Raw genomic sequence first — 20,955 nt, 5'->3', positions numbered from 1 at the left:
TGCAGGAAGCGGGATTCGAACTGGGGCCGCCTGCACAAACCACTGTGACCTGCCTCTGTGACACAAACACCCTGACAATCCACAGGACTACGTCAGATTCAGGTGTGTTGACAGACAGGGATCCACCTCACACAGAGCTCTGGTCATATCTGAACAAGCTGATTCTCCTTTTCTTCGCACAGTGTCAATCACTTCTTCAGCTTTCTGTGCCCTGTTTGCTATCGCAGCAAAATCGTCCATTTCAGCATCAGTTACCACCTCACAGTCCAGGAGTTTGTTCAACAGCTGACAAAGACTCGCTTTAGACACCCTATCGATGAACTCAGTCCTAGCATACCTCAGCCTCTCTACTGCTGAGATACTTGGACTTGAAGTTGAGACACTTGGAGTCAGAGGTGAGACACTTGGAGTAGATGTTGAGACACTTGGACTTGCAGCTGAGACACTTGGAGTAGATGTTGAGACACTTGGACTTAGACCTGAGACACTTGGACTTGCAGCTGAATCACTTGGAGTAGATGTTGAGACACTTGGAGTCAGACCAGGACCAGGTCCTGGTAAATGAACTAAAGACATACAGTGTTTAATTAGCACATGTGCTTTATAAGCAAATTCAATAAGTGATCAATGTTGCTGATTTGAAAAATTAGACTTGTATACACAGTAGAACAGAGAACAGAGACACCACTCATCAGTCAGCTCTTTTTCAGGTAGATGAAGAATTTACCAGGCAGGTGAACTTCACCCTCCCACACAACTGTCTCCTTTTCGTCCTTGACCTCTAGATTGGCACATTCTGTGCTTGAGAACAGGATGATCTGAAACGTCGGGGGGTAATTTGGTCCATAGTCCATCGTAAATTTATGTCCCTGAAAACCAGCAGCACTTGTGTCAGTTTTCCAGGCAAGTGACAGCAGTTTGAAGAATCATGTCGGGTTTAGTCGGAAAGACTCACCCTAGGCTGGACTTTTTTGGCCTCTGGACAGTGAGCTGTGTAAGTTTCATTTGTGACGAGTGTGCAAATGGATGGCGCCCGGATGAACACACAGTCTTCCAGCATCCGTTTCACCTAAACAACAGTCAGAACATTTTTTAGAGTCGGGCCTAAACAAGTTAGTTCTAGTTGGCTGGACGAACAGGAAGGAGAGAGTCCTTTGTGAGGTAGAAAATAGACTACGAGGAGTACACACTAGCTGACTGGCTTCAGCAGATTTTTATGAAGACTGGGGATCACACAATTAACGAGATGAGGAATCACAGACTACAAGATTTGTCAAACCAACTGAAGCCACCTGAACGCACCAAACTCTCGCTAAAAATTCTCACAGTAGTGATAGTTTAGCAGAGGTGAATACTAGACCCGACTCAGAATTGTGGATAAAATCTGGCAGAAAATCTCGTAGTGTGTCCCCAGTTTAACTTTATTACAGTGACTGATGATGATGATGAACTTGGACTGAAGGTTAAGCAAAGTTAAGCTGTAACACTTCAGTCTGTAGTCTTACCTCATTCAAGTGGACATTATTTGGCAGCAGAAGCACATTGAGAATTTGCATCTGTGGGGTGACGTTTGGTTGTCTGAACAGCAGAACTTGGCCACAAACTGGTTTCATGTTGTTCCAAAACCTCCATATAAGCTCCTGAACCCAGACCAGGACATAGCTCGAAAGATGAGGGACTGAGATGATCACATGAGTGTCTGTGATCTCCAGTGGTTCAATGAAGCTCATTCCGTCATCAGTGATGTGGGCGACAGACAGCAGGCCATCACAGAGCAGAGCTGTGAAAACACAGAGACAACGACTTTGTTATAACAGTGGTGATCATTTTGGTCTGACATGATCTATGTTGAAATTAGGGATGCACCGATCCGATATTACGATTGGATATCGGCTCTGTTATTGACTAATTAGCTGGATCGGATATCGGATAAATACGGCCGATCCATGAGTCGATTATTTCACCTCAATTCTGTATTAGTGACGCCACTACAACACGTACGTGTCTGCCGCCTGCACAGCAACAAACACAGAGCAACAAGACTTTACAAAGTTAGGAAAGTAATGTTCGAGTCCAGCCTGATGCCTTCACCTTCTTCCACATGGCGAGGTGACCAGCAGCCAAGCCCATGGGACGGCCCACAGACCACATCCAGACTGCAGGAACCAAGTGTCTGACCCGCGAGTCCGCAACGATCCACTGTACACATGAAGACGTACCATGCCAGAGAAAGATGGTGCCCTGATTTCTAAGACCCAGTAACCTGACTTCAGTTTTATCATTAGTTGCCCGTCGTTGCTCAAATAGACACAATCACTTCCTCACCTTCCTTTGTTTCACAATGTGGGAGGTGGAGCTGACGGACAGCATCCTCAGGACACTGGATACTGAACAGCGGCCCTGCAGCCATCTTGCCAGCTGATTGGAGGAGGCTCTCATCCGACTGAACAGTCTTGTAGAGCAGCTCTGCCTCCTGGGCCAAAACAAACACCAGTCCAGTTGAGGTACACTGGAACTGGCCTGGACCAGGAGACTTGAACCTGTGGGATACAGAAAACTGAGTGACCACCTCGCACCATGAGATGAAAAAGGTTCAACTTTGGCAAAAAATTGTGTTCTTCCTGACTCGGCTGACTGACAGCTGATCCAGCTGATGTCTATTCAGACTGTCGTCCATGAGACCAACACTGCAGAGACACATCTGCTGTGGCTCAAGAGAAGCTGTGAAGGAGAGGGAGATGTTTTGCCTAAAACTGTGTTGAGTGAGTCCATTACATGTTTACCTGTATGATAGTTGTGTAAATCCAGTTTCCAGCTCAGGTGTGAAACTTGACAGCTGCAGTTCAGAGAAACAATATTAGTGCAACATTCCTCAGTGACCTGCAGCACAGTGGACAGAGTCTGAGGGGACTGACAGTGTGAAACGAGGACTTGATGTAATAATTTACAGAGTGTGACCGTGACCAAACTCTAAGCAGTTCAACCTTGAGGCCAAGTGGACAGACAAATGTAAAGACAATCCGAAAACAGCATACAATAAAACACTGGACTGCTTTCTCTGTGGTGGGGGGGGTTGCTGCCCAAGGTTAAGGAGAAGTATTGGTGTCTTGTTCATCGTGAGAAAGGGTAGGATGTAGCGGGGGATTAAAAGACGGATGAGTCAGGTTCTACACTGAAGGCCTCGTTGTTGTTTGACTCACTGTCATTCCCAGCCACAATAGATACTCTCTGAATATTTTGTTGGTAAATCTGTCTGGAATATGTTTTTTTCACTCACCTTCAGTTCTGAGTTGTCCTCAGACACGTTCAGCTTTGTCTCTTCTCTGTTTGGGTCCAGTTTGACATCGGAGACACCTGTCAGGAGAAGAAACACGGCAGATGTCAGAAATCAGGATTTGCTCTTCCTCTCTTCATCATATACAAGGCAAGGCAATTTTATTTGTTTAACCCATTTTTACAAAGAGTTTCTCTAAAGGCTTTACATGGCAACATAACAGCCTTCTCTGCCCTTAGACCCTCACATCGACTGAGATAAAACTCGACCATGTGGTTAATATTTCAGTCAGTCGATACATTCATATGCAAATAAACTGTATCCAGTAAATCAATTTCAAGAGTCCAGATTCCCTCCAAGCAAATTTAGGTCAGACTTTCTTAAGGACTGAACACTTGTTTTCTAGAACTCAAGCTAACATATAATTCATAAACAATGGGCTTTATGCACAGCTCCACTACTTCCTGAAATAAGACAGCTTCTTTATTTCCTGTCTTTTACATTATTGGACCAACTGATTAATCCAGGTGTGCCTGACCATTGTTGTGAGGTCAGACACACCTGGATTAATCAGTTGGTCCAATAATGTAAGACAGGAAATAAAGGAGCTGGCTTATTTCAGGAAGTAGTGGAGCTGTGCATAAAGCCCATTTGGAGATGAAATGAGCCCAACTCATTTCACAGCCAGACGGACGAAGAGGAGACAATGTTTCAGTACTCACAGGTTTTGGCTCTCGAAGCTTTAATCACATAGTTCTCATAGATCCTGTTGGAATAAGCACAACAGCAACAACAGAGTCAGAGGAAAATAATAAACATTTTGAGTTAGTTTCATTAAACCAAACAGTGATGATCCCAGATCAGACTCACCCAGACGAGTTTTAACTCATTGAGTGCCGCGCTCCTTTCCAAAGTTTTAGTCAAGTGTACCGGCAATTTAGACCCTTTTTGACGGTTTTTGTAGAGCCACAGTGTATTCTATATTATTGCCACCAACACATACTGTGGCTCATTTGAAAGGTGAAACTTTATGCTTCAAATGGCCACAAACCGTTTGTTTCTATGTGCCTCCATTCCTGAGAAAACTCAAGCTAAACATGGCTGGGTTTCACCAAAATCCCTGCTTTTTTTCTAGAAAAGGAGATAGAGCGTCATTTATGAAAGGTGCTCTGTTTGTGCCTGTCGCTCTTCTGACACTTGTATTTCTGGATCAAAGGGCTTGTGTAAGATAAATATATACAACAATTGTTGTTCTATTCACAAAACCACCATCGGGGGCGGGGGGGGCGCCACTAAACAACAATAACACAGACGCACCGTGCCGTGTCACAGCCTCTCGCCGCGGAATGTGATGGTCTCTCGGCCACAGCGGCTCGGGGACACCGGTCCCGCCGGTGGTCGCGGTCTGTCTGTAGTACGGGTCGGTGTCGGCGGCCTGCTTTGGCCCAGAGACCATCACATTTTACCGCGGGAGGACACGGTGTTGCTCGAGATGAAGACCGGGTGGGACTGTCGGCTGAGAGCTTCCTGTTTCGGCTCTGAGCTGCTGGAGCCTCGAGGGTGAGAGCGGAGCAGCTGCTGCATCCACATGCAGAACTCCAATTGCAAAAGCCAAGTTATGATAAAAACTTCCAGATTGTGAGCTGTCATGAGACTTTGATCGTCATCTATTTCAGTTCTGCTCGTCGTAGAGTCCCCAAATTTACACATCAGGTGTGTTAAAGTGTCTATTTTCATAATTAAAAAAAAAAGCAAAAAACGTAAAATCTCGTTTTTGGCACTCAACGCATGGGAACGAAAAACGAGAAATTACGTGGTTGGCACTCAATGAGTTAACTGATCTGGTATCATTTAATCAGATCTTTGCATTTGCCGGTCACATTTGGGATCAACCAGAGTTTTAAGTCTCATGTTAAACCAGGGATCCATGGTTGCATTATGTTTATTATGGTATCAAAGCCCTTCCAGATGATGTTTTCTAATCAATAAGATCTAGACAAATAAGGCCACAAATTCTAGAGGAAGTTCAACTGTGCTGTCAACAGGTCCTGTCTTGAAATTCCAACTGCTCTACTTCATTTTATATTTTACGCCTACCTATCCCAGTTACTGTGAACATAAGTATGAAGAAAAAACAAACCAGTAGGGATGTCCAATATTGAAATTTCTGCATATCCGATATGCTGATGCTGTCCAACACCTAATTTCCAATTCCAATAATAACTGATAACGATAGGAAGCAGAACATCTATAAAACATCACATATCTCCTGCCTCCTTTGATTTTGATGCCCCACTGGATGATTTCAGCAAATAACCAAGCCAACAAAGCCTATAGCAGTCCTAGTACTCACCATGTGCATACATAAGTGTTCTTCAGTAGAACTCTCATTATGTTCTACAGTGGAAACAGAGAGTACCTTGACCAGTTTGTTTTGTGTGTTTTGGAAACTGTACCACCTCCAAACCACACCACCTCCATTGCAAATGACACTGATGAAAAAGGCATAGGCTGGTCCATTCCTCTACTAACCACAGAGTCTCCAGTCTACTGTTGGGGCTTTCCACAGGAGCAAGAAGATCCTTCACTCTTGAATCTTCCAGGTGGTTGCTGGCCAGGTCCAGTTCTTTCAGATGGGAGGGGTTGGACTTCAGAGCTGAGACCAGAAAAGAACAGCTGGTCTCTGACAACTTGCAGTCTTTCAATCTGAGTGTATAACAAAATAAAAAAGATAAATTCATTGTTGTAGGTGTGTTGTGTGTAGGGCTGACCTGATTATCATATTTTGATAATCGAAGCTTCGCAGACATAAAATCGATCAAAATTGAAGCTTCGACGGCCGGGGGGTGCGCGATCATAACGTCTGACCAAACACTGCATATCTCCAAAATCAGGCAGGTTTCCAGGATGCCAAGTAGCCTACTCATTTTAATGTAACAATTGCCGATGAGAACCGGTGTCAAAAAGGAAAAAAGGAAGGAAAAGAAAAAATTGATCACGGACTTCATGATCGATTACCATGGCAACAAACGAAGCTTCAAATTTTTTGGGTCAGCCCTAGTTGTGTGTTAACAGTTTTGTGTTTAAGTGTTTAACATTGTTTTTATTATTATTATTCATAGCGATCATAAAAAACTGTAGCCTAACATGGATCATCATAATGTGGTCCTCTATACACATTATCAACACAGATTCATCTTCTGTTTATCTCAAGTCACTCTGTCAATGTACAATTAATATCTGATCAGATGTGCTGGACTAATCACTGACTCAAGATTGAACTGGATCAAAGTTTAAAGGTCCAGTCCTGATCCAGGACTAAGTTCTTTCTTGGTCCTGGTCTCATGAAACTGCAACTGCTAGTGTGTGAGTGGTGAAGGCAGAAGTGAATTGCGACTTTTGGTTATTGATTAGGAATAAGTGAAATGATCTGAAAATGAAGAATTATTCTCAGTCTAAGAGAAGAACAACTGGAAACATGAGACAACAACTACTGTATGTCCTTCATTCATGACATCAAAGTCAGTGATTCAAGTTCTGAGTGAAGATCAATCAGGTTCAGTTGTGGATCAATGGTCTAAGATTTACAACAGTAACAGTCAGTGAACTCACATCAGAGTCTCCAGTCTACAGTCTGGACTCTCCAGAAAACGACTCAGATCCTTCACCGCTGAATCCTGCAGGTCATTGTAGCTCAGGTCCAGGTGTCTCAGGTGGGAGGGGTTGGACTTCAGAGCTGAGACCAGAGAACAACAGCTGGTCTCTGACAAACTGCACGACTGCAATCTGCGTAAAGAATAAAAGAAATGAGTTGAGGACAAAGTTCCTTGTTTATGTTCCGTCTGCTCAGAACTGAAGAAGGTTTAGAAAGAACAAGAAAATGAAAGTCAAATAGCTGAAGCAACAGGAACTCATGTGCAGCCACATTTATCAGAGATTTACTGGCGACATTCAAGTTTTCAAGGCTGAACTCTGGAGACGTGTCAACAAACATATAGAAACAATGACACAGCTGATAGAAAAACCTGCTGACATACACAGGTTGTCATTATGACATGTTGGCTTAAAATGTTTCATTACAAAAGATCACTGAACCTCAGAAAAGACATGGAGATACTGTATTAGCTATTAAATATAGTTAATTATAGATCAGTTATTGTCTCACACACATACATTAACTCATTTCAAAAAGGGCTATGTGGCTACAGGTTTATGTTCCAACCAATCAACTGAACTGAGATAAGTTGAATGAGTCAGGTCTGGCTGCTTGGTTGGAACAAAGACCTGCAGCCACAGCGGTCCTTTGTGGAAGGAGTTGCCCATCCCTGATCTTAGCACAGAAATAAAACATGGAGTCTGACCTCAGAGTCTCCAGTCTACAGTCTGGACTCTCCAGAAAACCACTCAGATCCTCCACTCTTAAACCACGCAGGATGTTGTAGCCCAGGTCCAGCAGTCTCAGGTGGGAGGGGTTGGACTTAAGAGCTAAGCCCAGAGAAGAACAGCTGATCTCTGACAACTTGCAGTGGCTCACACTGAATAAAGAATAAAAGAAGATTAAATGATTGATAATTGGTCAGATGTGTCCTGATTCAGTGTCTAAAATGAGAAGAGGGACTTTGTCCTTCTTTTCTTCTGGATTGTCATAATGTGGTCTTCTACTAATATACAGTACAATTGATATCTGATCAGACCTGTTAGCCCCAGTCTGATCACTATTGCTTGACAGTGTGATTTTTTTGGACCATCAATCCCTCATCAGATCCTTCATCTTCGTTCTCTGGTCAGTCTCTGTCGACTCTCGCACATCCACTGTCAGAGACCACTTGATGAGCTGAAGCTGAATGAAGCTTCAGGTGCACAGGCTGTGACTCAATAGAAACTGTCTGTCCATTGCAGTTCAGCCTGGAAACACACACTGAAGCTGACCTCTGACTACCAGGCTGCTGAGGCTTCAAACCACTTTGTCTCGTCTCCTGAAAGTGGAGTTATGTGATGAGAGGCTTCTTTACAGACACTGAAGACAACTGAACCTTCACACATTTGAACTGAATATAAACAAAACTACAACGGGTCCGGTCTGTGAACTTACCTCAGAGTCTCCAGTTTACAGTTTGGACTCTCCAGTCCAGCACACAGGATCTTCACTGCTGAATCATCCAGGGAGTTTATACTCAGATCCAGTTCTGTCAGATGGGAGGGTTTGGACTTCAGAGCTGAGGCCACGATTTCACAGTGAGTGGCTGAGAGTTCACAATCAACAAGTCTGTGAAGAGAGAGAGTCTGTCAGAATCAAATCAGATTAAAACTGTAGTAAAGAACACAGTGCATCTGATTACAGGATATGATGATGTAATGAACATCTGAGGTTCAGCTCATCTTCTCTGACTGAATTTGACATGAAACTGTCAGACCTGCACAGGTTTAATCTGAATCTGTGTTTTAGATGAAGGTGGTAAACAGTTGTGTTAGCAGATTACCTATTATTAATATAAAGGCACACAATAGGCGGAGTCTGAAGACGACATCACCCAAACACACCAGTGTTTCCCCCAGAAAATTTGTTAGTTAAGGTGGTGTCTGACCTGTCGACGAGGGGGGGTGGGGGGGGTGGAGCGGATCGATCGTCGGTGGGGGGACGCACCACGCCGTGCCGTATTAAGTTTCGCTTTCAACACGCGCTGTATGTGTATGTGTGTGAGAGGATGCGGCCATCGTCCCAAACGCCCTCCCAGGAGATCGCCGATAAACCTATCTATCACCGGGATACAGGGGGGGGTCGTTCCATGTATTTGTTCGACTGGGGGCGGCGGCGGCGTATGAGTTTCGCTTTTACCGTGCCCTGCTGTCATGCTGTCATTCATGCGCGCTTCTCTCTCTCTGTGTGTGTGTGAGAGGGCTAATAATGGAGAAAGAGCACTATGATCAATGAACGGAACGCTATTGCGCTGTCGAAAGCCGAAAAATCTATTCATGGCGGACGTAATTCATTTGTGGCATATCAGTGAACACCTCATCGGGCTGTGACAGGGCTGGCGTCGGCAGCCTAGTCACAGCCACAACACCAGCTAAACGTGTTTCCTCAAATTTGAGGCAGAGTGGCTACCCTGTTTACCACAGAGATTTTGTGTGCGGTCATATGACTACCTGGCTCCGTCTGATTGGACGTCGCCAGTGGCTGCATTTGATTGGTGAAACACTGTCATTTGACAGTGTATCTGTTGGAAGCAGCCAGAGAAGCGGCTTCATTAAAACAAAACAAACAGATTGCGCATTGGATCAATAAAAAAAAGTAGCGAGTATGTGTGTGTGTAAAATCGGCAAGAAAACAAAACATCGCCGATCGTCCTTCCAATCGCCAATAGATGATTGGATCGCCAAACGGCACAACCCTAGTGGATATATTAAAACCTGGAAAAACTGATCAGCAGAGCTGTTTATTCATAATTCTTTAGGTTTGAATAAAAACAAAAAGTAAAAAAAAAAAAAAAAAAGAGTGTTTTTGTTGATTAAAGCGTAACAATCACAACCAACTAAAGAACCTATGTGTTGGAGCTCACAGCTTTTACGACACCTTCTGAAAAGACAAAACTAACCTGTAGCTAATTCAAACTAAAATGATGAAAATAAGTGAAAACCGTGTTTATCTAAATTTGGCTAAATTACTGATCTGAACCATTGATCATATCTGGACTCACCTAGCCTTTCTGCAGTTCTTCACAGCTGGGATCAGTCTCCATCGTCCTTCCTCTGATGTGTTGTACTTCTCCAGGTCCAACTCGTCCAGAACCTGCTCTGACATCTGCAGCATGTAGGCCAGAGCTGAGCACTGGAACTCGGATAGTCTCTTCTTTGATCTGTTCTCAGACTTCAGGAACTGTTGGATCTCCTGATGAACTGACTGGTCGTTCATCTCTGTCAGACAGTGGATGACGTTGATGCTTCTGTCAGGGGACATAGTAGAATGCACCATCTTCTTCAGGTTCTTGATCACTCTCTGGATGGTTTGTGGTCTGTTCTTTCTCTGACCCAGCAGACCTCCTAAAACCCTCTGGTTGGACTCCAGGGAGAGACCATGAAGGAAGCGAACAAACAGATCGAGGTGACCATTTTTACTATTGAAGGATTCATCCATGGCTCTCCTCAGGAAGTCATTCAGGGTCAAAAACGTTTTTCCCAGGAAGTTCTCCAGGGCCTTTTTGTTCTTGTTGGTGAAACAGTGGAACATGTAGACTGCAGCCAGAAACTCCTGAACACTCAGATGAACAAAGCAGTAGACTGTTTTCTGGAAGATCACACTCTCTCTTTTGAAGATCTCAGTACAGAGTCCTGACTTCACCAAGGCCTCTGTGACATCCAGACCACACTGCTCCAGGTCTTCTTGGTAGAACATGATGTTTCCTTTCTGCAGCTGTTCAAACGCCAGCCTCCCCAGCTTCAGAAGAACTTCCCTGTCGGCCTCCATCAGCTCCTGTGGACTCATCTCATGTCCTTCACCGTACTTGTTCTTCTTCCTCTTTGTCTGGACCAGCAGGAAGTGTGAGAACAGGTCAGTCATGGTCTTGGGCAGCTCTCCTCTCTGGTCTGTGGTCAACATGTGCTCCAGAACTGTAGCAGTGATCCAGCAGAAGACTGGGACTTGACACATGATGTGGAGGGTCCTGGACGTCTTGATGTGCGAGATCATTCCTCTGGACAGATCTTTATTACTGAATCTTCTCCTGAAGAACTCCTCTATCTGGGCGTCAGTGAAGCCTCTGACCTCTGTGACCCTGTCAACACATTCATCAGGGATCTGATTGGCTGCTGCAGGTCTGGAGGTGATCCAGACCAGAGCCGAGGGAAGCAAATTCCCCTGGATGAGGTTTGTCAGCAGCAGGTCGACTGATGACGTCTGTGTGACATCAGACACAACCTCCCTGTTGTTGAAGTCCAGTGACAATCGGCTTTCATCCAGGCCATCAAAGATGAAGAGAAGTTTACAGACAGCCAGCTGCTCTGCTGTGACCTTCTGTAATGTTGGATGGAAAACATGGAGCAGTCTGAGAAGACTGAACCGCTGATCTCTGATCAGGTTCAGCTCCCTGAACGAAAGCAGAACCAGCAGACTGACATCTTGGTTCTGCAAGCCCTCTGCCCAGTCCAGAGTGAACTTCTGCACTGAGAAGGTTTTTCCAATGCCAGCTACGCCGTTGGTCAGAACCACTCTGATGGGTCTCTGTTGGACAGGTGAGACCATAGAGACATTGTCTCTCTGTTGGACAGGTAAGTCCTTAAAGATGTCATTGCACTTGATTGGAGTGTCATGGAGGATCTCCTTCTTGGACGTTGTCTCCAGCTGTCTCACCTCATGTTGGGTATTAACCTCTTCACTCTGTCCTTCTGTGATGTAGAGCTCAGTGTAGATCCTGTTGAGGAGGGTCCTACTTCCTGTTCCACTTCCAGTTGCCTCAGTTCCTTCAGTCACTTGTTCACATCTGCTCCTCAGGCTGCTCTTATGTTGATCTAAAACCTCCTGTAGACCGTGATCTGTTAAGAGAGAGAAGACATAATCAAACTTAAGACAGACAGTCTGACAATCTGATCTGAAACTTTAGTTTTATTTAAGTTTTCATTTCTTTTTTTCAACAATAAAAGACAAACACTGAAACAAAAAACAAAGAAAGAACAAAAATAGTCAGAATAGTAATACTGCTGTTATGATTTTGCCCATAATTACATTTCATGATTCAACAAATACCTGTTGGTTTTATTTATTAGCAGGTCTGCATTTTCAGTTTAGGAGTATGTATGTGTTGTTATTGTGCAAGGAAGATACAACAGCAACAAAAACTTGCCTGTTGAGCCTGTCACAGTGATGCTCTGACTGGCTGTCTGCAGTCCACCACTGGTTCTGTTTCTTTGTCCACACCTGGGACAGGAGGGGTCTCCTGAAGAACCAGACTGGTCCCAGTATGAGGTGAAGCACTCTCTGCAAAACCAGTGTCCACAGCTGGTGGCCACAGGATCCATCAGGACGTCCTGACAGAGACCACAACAGGACAGTGGCTCGTCCACAGAGACGCCACTCCTGTCCATCTCTCTGTGAAGACATTAACAAGGCAAGGCAAGGCATCTTTATTTATATAGCGCATTTCATACCAAGGCAACTCAATGTGCTTTACATAAAGACAAAACATTAAAAAAAGAAGCATAAGACAGAATAAAAACAAACAAAACACTGAAAACAGAGTTAAAAGCAAGAGCAAATAAAAGTAAAATAAAATAAAATAGATAAAGTTTTAAGTTCTCAGCTATAAGCACATGAAAAGAGAAATGTTTTTAACCTGGATTTAAAAGTGCTTACAGTTGGGGTTGATTTCAGTTCTGCTGGTAGTTTGTTCCAGTTGTGAGCAGCATAACAGCTAAATGCTGCTTCACCATGTCTGGTCTGAACTCTGAGCTCCACTATCTGACCTGAGTCAGTAGATCTCAGAGCTCTACTGGGTTTATAAATACTCTACTAACATGTCATTCATGTATTCTGGACTTAACCCATTCAGTGATTTGTAAACCAGTAGCAGAACTTTAAAATCTATTCTGTAGCTGACTGGAAGCCAATGTAAGGTCTTAAGAACCGGGGTGATGTGATCTGATCTCTTTGTTCTGGTTAAAACTCGAGCTGCAGCGTTCTGAATGAGCTGCAGCTGTTTGATGCTTTTTTGGGGGAGACCAGTCAGAAGACCGTTACAGTAGTCTAGTCTACTGGAGATAAAAGCATGAATCAGCTTCTCCTGATCAGTTTGGGACATAAAACCCTTAATTCTGGATATGTTCTTAAGTTGATAAAAGGCTGATTTGGTGACTGAATTGATATGGCTGTTGAAGGTTAGATCTGAGTCTAACAGCACGCCAAGGTTTCGGACTTGGTCTTTAGTTTCTAAAGACAGTGACTCAAGGTGTTTACTGACAGCAACCCTCTTCTCTTTATTTCCAAAAACAATGACCTCAGTTTTTTCTTGATTTAACTGAAGGAAATTTTGGCTCATCCAATTTTTGACTTGCTCTAAACAGTGACATAATGACTCTATTGGACTGCAGTCATCTGGAGACAGTGCAAGATTTATCTGTGTGTCATCTGCATAACTATGATAGTTGACATTAGAGTTCTGTAGAATTTGACCCAAAGCTCCCTATTGGGAAATTGCATTCAGAGCGCGCTATTTAAACTGCTCTAGCCCAACGTCACCTCCCTTGCTGCTGCTTCCTCTGCTGGCTTTTTGCAACCCACCTCCACCCCAGCTCTTCCCTACATCTGTTATGAATCCTATCATTGTATCTTGTTGGCTGCTCTGCTCTGTCTGGGTTTTCTTTGCTGCTGCACTCCCTGCTTATGCCGTTCATGATGGCTCATGAAGGGCAGGAAGGTGCTCTTCCTGCCTCAGGCTTTCCACGCAAGCGCATGGAAGAGCAGGGGGTCCCAGAACAGTACCATACCACCAAATGAAACTTGTGCAAGTAAATAAAGATTATTTTGACAAAAGTGGTCCTGACTGAAGTAAATTTAATGTGAGCTACTTTAAGACTTTTACTCAAGTGATTTTCTTATGGGTGACATAAACTTTTTTTTTTTTTTACCAAAGTCATTTTCAGTTATGGTATTTGTGCTTTTACTTTGTTTTTTGTTTTTTTTTCAAGTACTTTATACACCTCTGGTTTTAGATCACTCAGCCCTAGTTGAACAAAGAACAACCTGTAGCTCTGATGTTTGTGTATCTACAGTAGCCTATGTAGTGTTTTGGGCTTTCTTTCTCTTTCTGTTTCTCTGATAAACCTTTGAACAAGGTCTCAAAATTAATTCTAAATTCTATTGGCCATCAGTACAGAAACAAAAAAAATGGAAGTTTGTTGCAGGTTTCTTACCCCATAGCTGCAGGCTCTTTACTGGAGGACGAGTCATCTTTGGATGGACTACTCTTTGGAGAATCTGGAGTCTCCTCTGCGTTCCCCTTTTCCTCTGCACGATCACTCATTCTGTACGTCAGTCAGTCTAACAGTGAGACCAGTAAGACTGACTACACAAACACAGGAAGTACCAAGTACTATGTACAACTCTCCATAGAGACATAATCAGAATCATTTGAGCAGTATTTAGTAAATACTGCTCATGAGGCTTCATCTGGCCATCACTAGTATTTATTACCTTGCTCTCCTGTGAACAATAAGGACTTCAACTTCAACTCTCTCTCCGTGTGTTTAATGATTGACTGAGCAGAGCAGCTCCTCCTCTCCTCTGCCTTGACCGTTAAGAACACACCTCCCAGGGTGTGGCTACAGGAAGCCTCTCAGTCTCTTAAAGACACATGAATTCTCTCTGAAAACATCTTAAAAATTCAGATGAAGTGACTGACCTGTGACCAAATCTGTCTCTTTATTGATCTACATAAGTACTGATGCTTAATGCACCAATGTGCATTGTCTCAATTCAATAACTAAATAAATTAAAATAAAATTTAATTTGCTTTTTGTAAAATTAAATGTTTGTGTTAGCTTAAAGGCGTATAAAACATATAGGCTATTTGTGACCCTTTGGTCTTTGAATTTAATTAATTAATTAAATTCATTCGTTTAAAAAAAAAAATTGGAAACTGACACACTGTAATCTGAATGTGAATCAACTGATGCATCTACAAACTATTTCAAAGAAACAGTCAGAGAAAGTGATACATACATGTGACATTTGATGTCTGCTCATTACAGTAGGGGAAAACTTGAAGACATATGTGGCTCAGACAATTGGATTCCGCATTGAAAGCATGAACAAATATCCATAATGTTCCTTGAGATATCAAGTGTAGATGGCAGGTCTGAATATACATACAGTATATATAGCCTATATTTATTTATTTGACGAACCAGAAACTGCAGCAACAGATTCAAAAATGAAATGAATAATCAACAGGAGGAAACTAAACAAAAACATTATATTAGAAATTAAAAGAATCAGCATTGTGTAGTTTTTCTCCTCGAAGAAGCACTTAACCACAATGGTTTCAGAAATGGACACTAGATGGAGGTATTCATTGCTTTTTATTTTGATCAGTGAGTTACAAACTCTTATTTTGAAAGCCACACTGACAAGCCCCTGCAGATTTCACGGGCACGCCCCCGTTTCTAGGCAACAGTCTGCTGTCAGAGGACTCCTGGTAGGTTGACTTGTACTGAGCTCCGCTAATATAGTAAGTTCATCTTTTTGATGGTTGAAGTGCACTTTACAGATATGAAGATGTGCTCCAGACAACTACTGATGTTCTGTGATGAAGTTGAAAGTGGTACACTACAATGGTCGATTGGTAGCTTTGCTAGCTTAATGTTATTTATTAAAAAGGATTCCGCTGATGCCAATGGCAGAAGCTAGTTTTCCTGGGGCCTGAAAAACTTTACATAAAAAAGATAATATTTTCAATATCACATCAGTCAAAAACATCTTAATACATAGTGTTTACAGTAACACTAACAACAGCTTATATTTTACGCCTTACGTTTGATTGCATTTAACAGGAACAAAACAAGGATAAGACATCATACTTGCCAGACTGGTTAATTGCTCAGATGTTGGATGGTATTTGAATGAGGACTTGCTATGTTGTCATATGTGGAGGGGGCTGCTATTCCAAAGCTTGAAGGCACGGAAGATAGCTGCCTTTTTTAAAGCGTTAGATTTTGGGCATGGTAATGTAATTTGACCATCATCTGCTAATCTAGTGGAATGACTATGGATTTGATGTTATCTTGGGACTAATCCTAACAGGCATTGAATCTCGTGTTTTGTTTTTTTTCCAGTCTGTGTTTTACCTCGAGCTGGTGCCATGACACCTGATGTTTTTCCTGTGTTCATTACCAGGTACCTCTAATATTGTTTTTAATTCATTTGTAATTTTATCTTGTTAATGTGTACTAGGCATAGGCAACAATCTCCTGTTGGAGGACTCATTTTTTGAGAAACTTGTTGAGAAACAAATGAAAAGTTGCTGCGTTAACACACAATAAATAAAATCACAATAACACAGTAGCTGACAACATAGAATACTACAAATAGTGCACACAGTAAATTAGTGACAGTAGCAAGGGCAAATGTGCAAATAACATTTGAGCTATACATAGCCATCATTAATACTATACATGTACGGAAGGAAGGACGCCAGACCTTCACCTCTGCGCACCTTTTCACATAATGTACTGTTAGCTAAACTTTGGTCTTTAGCTTGTTCCACTGTGTTACTACCTCAGGTTGAGGTGTGTTGACAGACAGTGATCCACCTCACACAGAGCTCTGATTAGTTCTGCACTTGCTGTTTCTCCTTTTTTTCGCACAGTGTCGATTACTTCTCGAGCTTTGTCTGGTCTGATTGTTATCGCAGCAAAACGATCAATTTCAGCATCTGTTACCACCCCACAGTCCAGGAGTTTGTCTAGCAGCTGATGAAGATCCGCTTCAGACACACTCTCGATGAACTGAACCCGAGCAGACCTCAGCCTCTCTACTGCTGAAACACTTGGAGTCGGAGCTGAGACACTTGGAGTTGGAGCTGAGACACTTGGAGTTGGAGCTGGGCCAGGACCTGGAAGATGAATTAGAAACTGTAGTTGCAAATTCAATAACAAGTGATCAATATTGCTGATCTGAGAAATGAGACTTGTATACACAGTAGGGATGGAACGGTCCGTGAAAACTGTCTCGTCTGTTTAGTTTCTCTCGGGGCTACGTAAAAACTCCTTAGACTTAGTAGGCTAATCCAGAAGTCACAGGAGATCACACCAGGTTGAACACCAATGTAAAATTCGTCCAACACCACTTCTGAAGATTTTCAGCTCCAATGTGAGTTTAACACGACCAGCTCTGACACTCGGACAACAAACAGGAACATGGACATGAACAGGAAGTAGAGAAAGAGACATGTCTGACTCTGAGAAACACCTGAAGGAGAGGGGATGGTCAGAGGAGGTATGGCTGATTCAGGACCTGGTGGAGGACTGAGGACAAAGATTTATAGTCCTCATATTTCATTGAAGGTCATTTTAGCTCCTACATGAAGCCCCTTGGTCCTATTGTTTACCACTAGTTTTACTCTCACTGGATAGGATGCACATCAGAGTAAAAGCAGACAGAAGATAATCTGAAGTCGGGTCTATGTCAGGTAGATGAAGACTTTACCTGGAAGGTGAACTCGACACTTCCACACAACTGTCTCCGTTTCGTCTCGGACCTCTACATTTGCGATCTCTGTGCTTGAGAACAGGATGATCTGAAACGTTGGGGGGTAATTTGGTCCAAAGTCCAGGTCAAAGTTATGTCCCTGAAAACCAAGGTAAGTTACCTGTGTCAGTGTCTCCAGGTAAGTGACAGCAATTTGAAAAATGATGTCAGCTTTAGTGTGAAACACTCACCTCAGGCTGGACGATGTCGGCCTGTGGACAGTGAGCTGTGTAAGTTTTATTTGTGATAAGTGTGCAAATGGAAGGCATCTGGATGAACACACAGTTTTCTTGCCTGGCCTTCACCTAAAGACCAATGAAAATGTAGCCCAGAATAAACGTCTCGTAATTCTCAAAATTTTTATTCGTGTTTAAAAAGTCATTTGAAATAAATCGTTTTTTAAAAATCACTTTAAATATACACACATTTAAAATGATTTAATTTGAGCAGTTTAAAAGAAAAAATGAGTTATGTTGACAGTGTGGTCAATTATCAGCCAAGTTAAGCTGGACGGTAACCAATGGAAATGCCTCTGTTGTTTGGCTGGTCACATGAGGCTGATGTAGCTGAGCACCTCACGAGAGCAGACTCCGAATGTGAGTTACAGAGGAGAATGCACCGTCCATTTCAGCAAGAGGTCTGAGTTTTAACGTGCCTTCTTCATTCATTTTTGCTAGGTAAGTCCACTAAGTTTTTACAAGTAGTCAGCTCATGGACATGTTGGTTCGCCATGATGCTAATTTTCGCGATTGTAAATTGGATTGGCCTATGCAAATACAATACCATTAGCAGCCTGACAGCCTACTAGCTGCAATGCCGATTACTTCATGGTAAATCCTTATGGGGTTAGCCTAACAGTGTTAATGACTCTCAAGTCGATAGTGGTAATAGCTCTGGAAAAACTACTGAGAAGCACATTTTTTCTGATAACGCCTATGCGGTGCATTCATTGTGTTCTCTTGTGTAAATTGGTGGCTGCTGTTTAACATGTGTTAAATTAAAATTTCTGCCGTGTATTTTGGTAGTTCACAAGAGTTTAATCACACTCTTTTTTCCTTCTTGTTAGGCCTAATCATATTTTGAAGTTGCACCAATTTCTTTCAGTTCACAAGAGCTTGACAGCATATTAAAAAATGCGCAATTTTTTTTTAGGTTTCCTCTGTGTACATAATCTGCACTGGAAATATGCTGAAAATATTTATGTAAAAGACTTATTTCCCTGTGTATGAAAAATGTTTTTATATTGAAATGCTGTCATACACTTCATCTTATAACAAGGTTTGTGAGCATTGTGATGTGATATCTGTGTGATAAGAGATTCTTTGTGACAGACCAAGGACATCATGGAGCTGACAGAGTGATCTGGAGATTTATGAAGAATTCAGTTATTTCCAGAGAGAAAACATGTTCCAGTACTGGATGGTGAGCGAAGCCCAGAGAGATATTGAACCACCTACTTGTAGTAGGGAGGCTGTAAAATAGGGAATACTTGCACATTAATCTCCTCTTCTTCAAGAGTGGTAGGACTGTTCTCATACACACTGCTCCTGTGACAGTACACTCACCCAGTTTATTATGTTCATTTATTATATTCAATAATTGATATCCTTTGTACGATTTATTACATGATGATATATTATTTATTTTTTACTTAACTTGGATTCGATTTGTTCAATACTAATTTACGGATTAAAATGTTGTATTTATGTAAATGTTTGTGTAAAATTTGCAGAAGTTCTGTCAAGGCGTCACTGAGACAGAGTCAGTACGTTTACATGAACGGCTTAATCAAGCTATGCTCATAGCTCGATTTGAGCATCTTGTCGGACTTCTGTCCTTGTCCCAGTTTACATGCAACAGAGAAAATCGAATAACTCTGTGCCGTCTCTACTATTGTGGAGCATGCGCGCGTTGTCCAGATTCAGTTCGATTAAGGCCTATACATACTGAAAAAAATTGATTTCCAATCGCATTATCCGGGTGTCTTAATCAGAGTTGGAGAACTCTGATATTAGTCGGATTAACGCGTTTACATGCACTTCAGTTGTCTAGTTACAGTCGGATTAAGACAATAATTTGTTTTTTCCAAGTGTCATGTAAACATACTGAGTGTCCATGAAAGGAGGTGGAAGAAGATCACATCATCGGTTGAGTAACTTTATCACAGTGTCTTATACTGAAAGTGAAGTTAAGTGAAGCTTTAACAACCCTACAATCTTACCTTATCCAGGTCAACATTTTTTTCCAGCAGAAGCACATTGAGGCTTTGCATCCGTGGCGTGAGTTTTGGTTGTCTGAACAGCAGAACTTGGCCACAAACTGATTTCATGTTGTTCCAAATCCTCCATACAAGCTCCCGAACCCAGACCAGGCCAAAGCCCGAGAGATGAGGGACTGAGATGATCACATGAGTGTCTGTGATCTCCAGTGGTTCAATGAAGCTCATTCCATCATCAGTGATGTGGGCGACAGACAGCAGGCCGTCACAGAGCAGAGCTGTGAAAACATAGAGACAACAACCTTGTTATAACCAGTGATGGGCAAATTACTTTGAAAAAGTAACTAATTACAATTACAAATTACTTCTTAAAAAAGTAATTGAGTTAGTAACTCAATTACTCTATTATAAAAGTAACTAATTACTAGGAAAAGTAATTTTTGCGTTACTAAAACAAAGTAATATGTCAAAGAATTCGGCTTTTTAGAAGCATGTTTCACACGCCAGTTTCATAGAGTAGAACAGCATAGAGAGATAATTAACCTTAAACAAATATCCTTTGCCATGGGGGGGGGATATGAACTTCAATAATTCAATTTATTGCTCATCAACATAATATTTATTGAAACTGACACATCAGCAACTGGCATAACAATCCCTTTCAGACCTGATATCAAATGTAGCTACAGTAGAAATGTCTACTAAATCCTGACTGTTTTCTAAACACATACAGTATGGTTCTAAGTCAGTGGTGCTCAATCTTTTCACCTGGCTGTCAAGGACCCCAAAAGGTATTTAGTCTCTGACCCACATCTGAAAATATTATGTTTCAGTGCAAACAGTGCAAATTAAAGAAGAAACAAAAAGGCTTACATGTTCAGACAACTGTCTTCTATACATACAGTGAGTAGCCTACTTCAAGTACTTTCTTTTTTACTAAACGCCGACTTTCCCACTTTATCCTCCTCTTCTGTAGCCTACTCGCCATTTCTTCTCTGTCTATCACTTTGGTTTTACCGGTCGAAAGTTGTGTGTGTGCGCCGCACAGAAGCTACGTCGGTTTGTGTGTAAAATAAACTCCTACAAGGACTCGTCAATGATGTCACGCAGCTATACATCGTCAAGTCAGTTACTTCCTTGTTCCATATCCGCAAAACATGACCTGTCTTATCCTTGGTATTTATCGAAACCGTGTTGTACTAGTGTGCTCTCTACTCTGCAGCCCGA

At 42.3% G+C, this 20,955-nt stretch overlaps 1 protein-coding gene and 1 pseudogene across 2 annotated transcripts in view; both read right to left on the bottom strand.

Annotated features, from left to right (window-relative positions):
• The window catches only part of LOC146980945 (NACHT, LRR and PYD domains-containing protein 1-like), a 70,799-nt pseudogene that overhangs the window by 44,347 nt on the left and 5,497 nt on the right, over positions 1-20,955 (bottom strand). Inside the window, exons 10-12 of the transcript XR_015036622.1 lie at positions 19,732-20,006; positions 17,702-17,815; positions 17,469-17,610 (exon numbers count right to left, since the gene is read on the bottom strand). The product of XR_015036622.1 is annotated as an NACHT, LRR and PYD domains-containing protein 1-like (transcript). The remainder of the gene's footprint in view (positions 1-17,468; positions 17,611-17,701; positions 17,816-19,731; positions 20,007-20,955) is intronic.
• On the bottom strand, positions 48-14,498 carry LOC146980946 (uncharacterized). Its single transcript, XM_085787941.1, has 15 exons — positions 14,177-14,498; positions 12,121-12,356; positions 9,973-11,803; positions 8,367-8,540; positions 7,636-7,809; positions 6,887-7,060; positions 5,807-5,980; positions 3,997-4,040; positions 3,278-3,354; positions 2,784-2,836; positions 2,326-2,540; positions 1,506-1,780; positions 956-1,069; positions 728-869; positions 48-554 (listed from the first exon to the last, which is right to left on the bottom strand). The coding sequence occupies exons 1-15, from the start codon at positions 14,284-14,286 to the stop codon at positions 88-90; spliced, it is 4,260 nt and encodes a 1,419-aa protein (XP_085644067.1). The 5' UTR covers positions 14,287-14,498; the 3' UTR covers positions 48-87.

This window comes from Trachurus japonicus, chromosome 9, assembly GCF_045865225.1.
Source record: "Trachurus japonicus isolate A0001 chromosome 9, Traja_1.0".
NCBI lineage: Eukaryota > Metazoa > Chordata > Actinopteri > Carangiformes > Carangidae > Trachurus > Trachurus japonicus.
The sequence above is the reverse complement of the archived record's forward strand: the minus strand, read 5'-3'. Positions and strand labels throughout refer to the sequence as shown.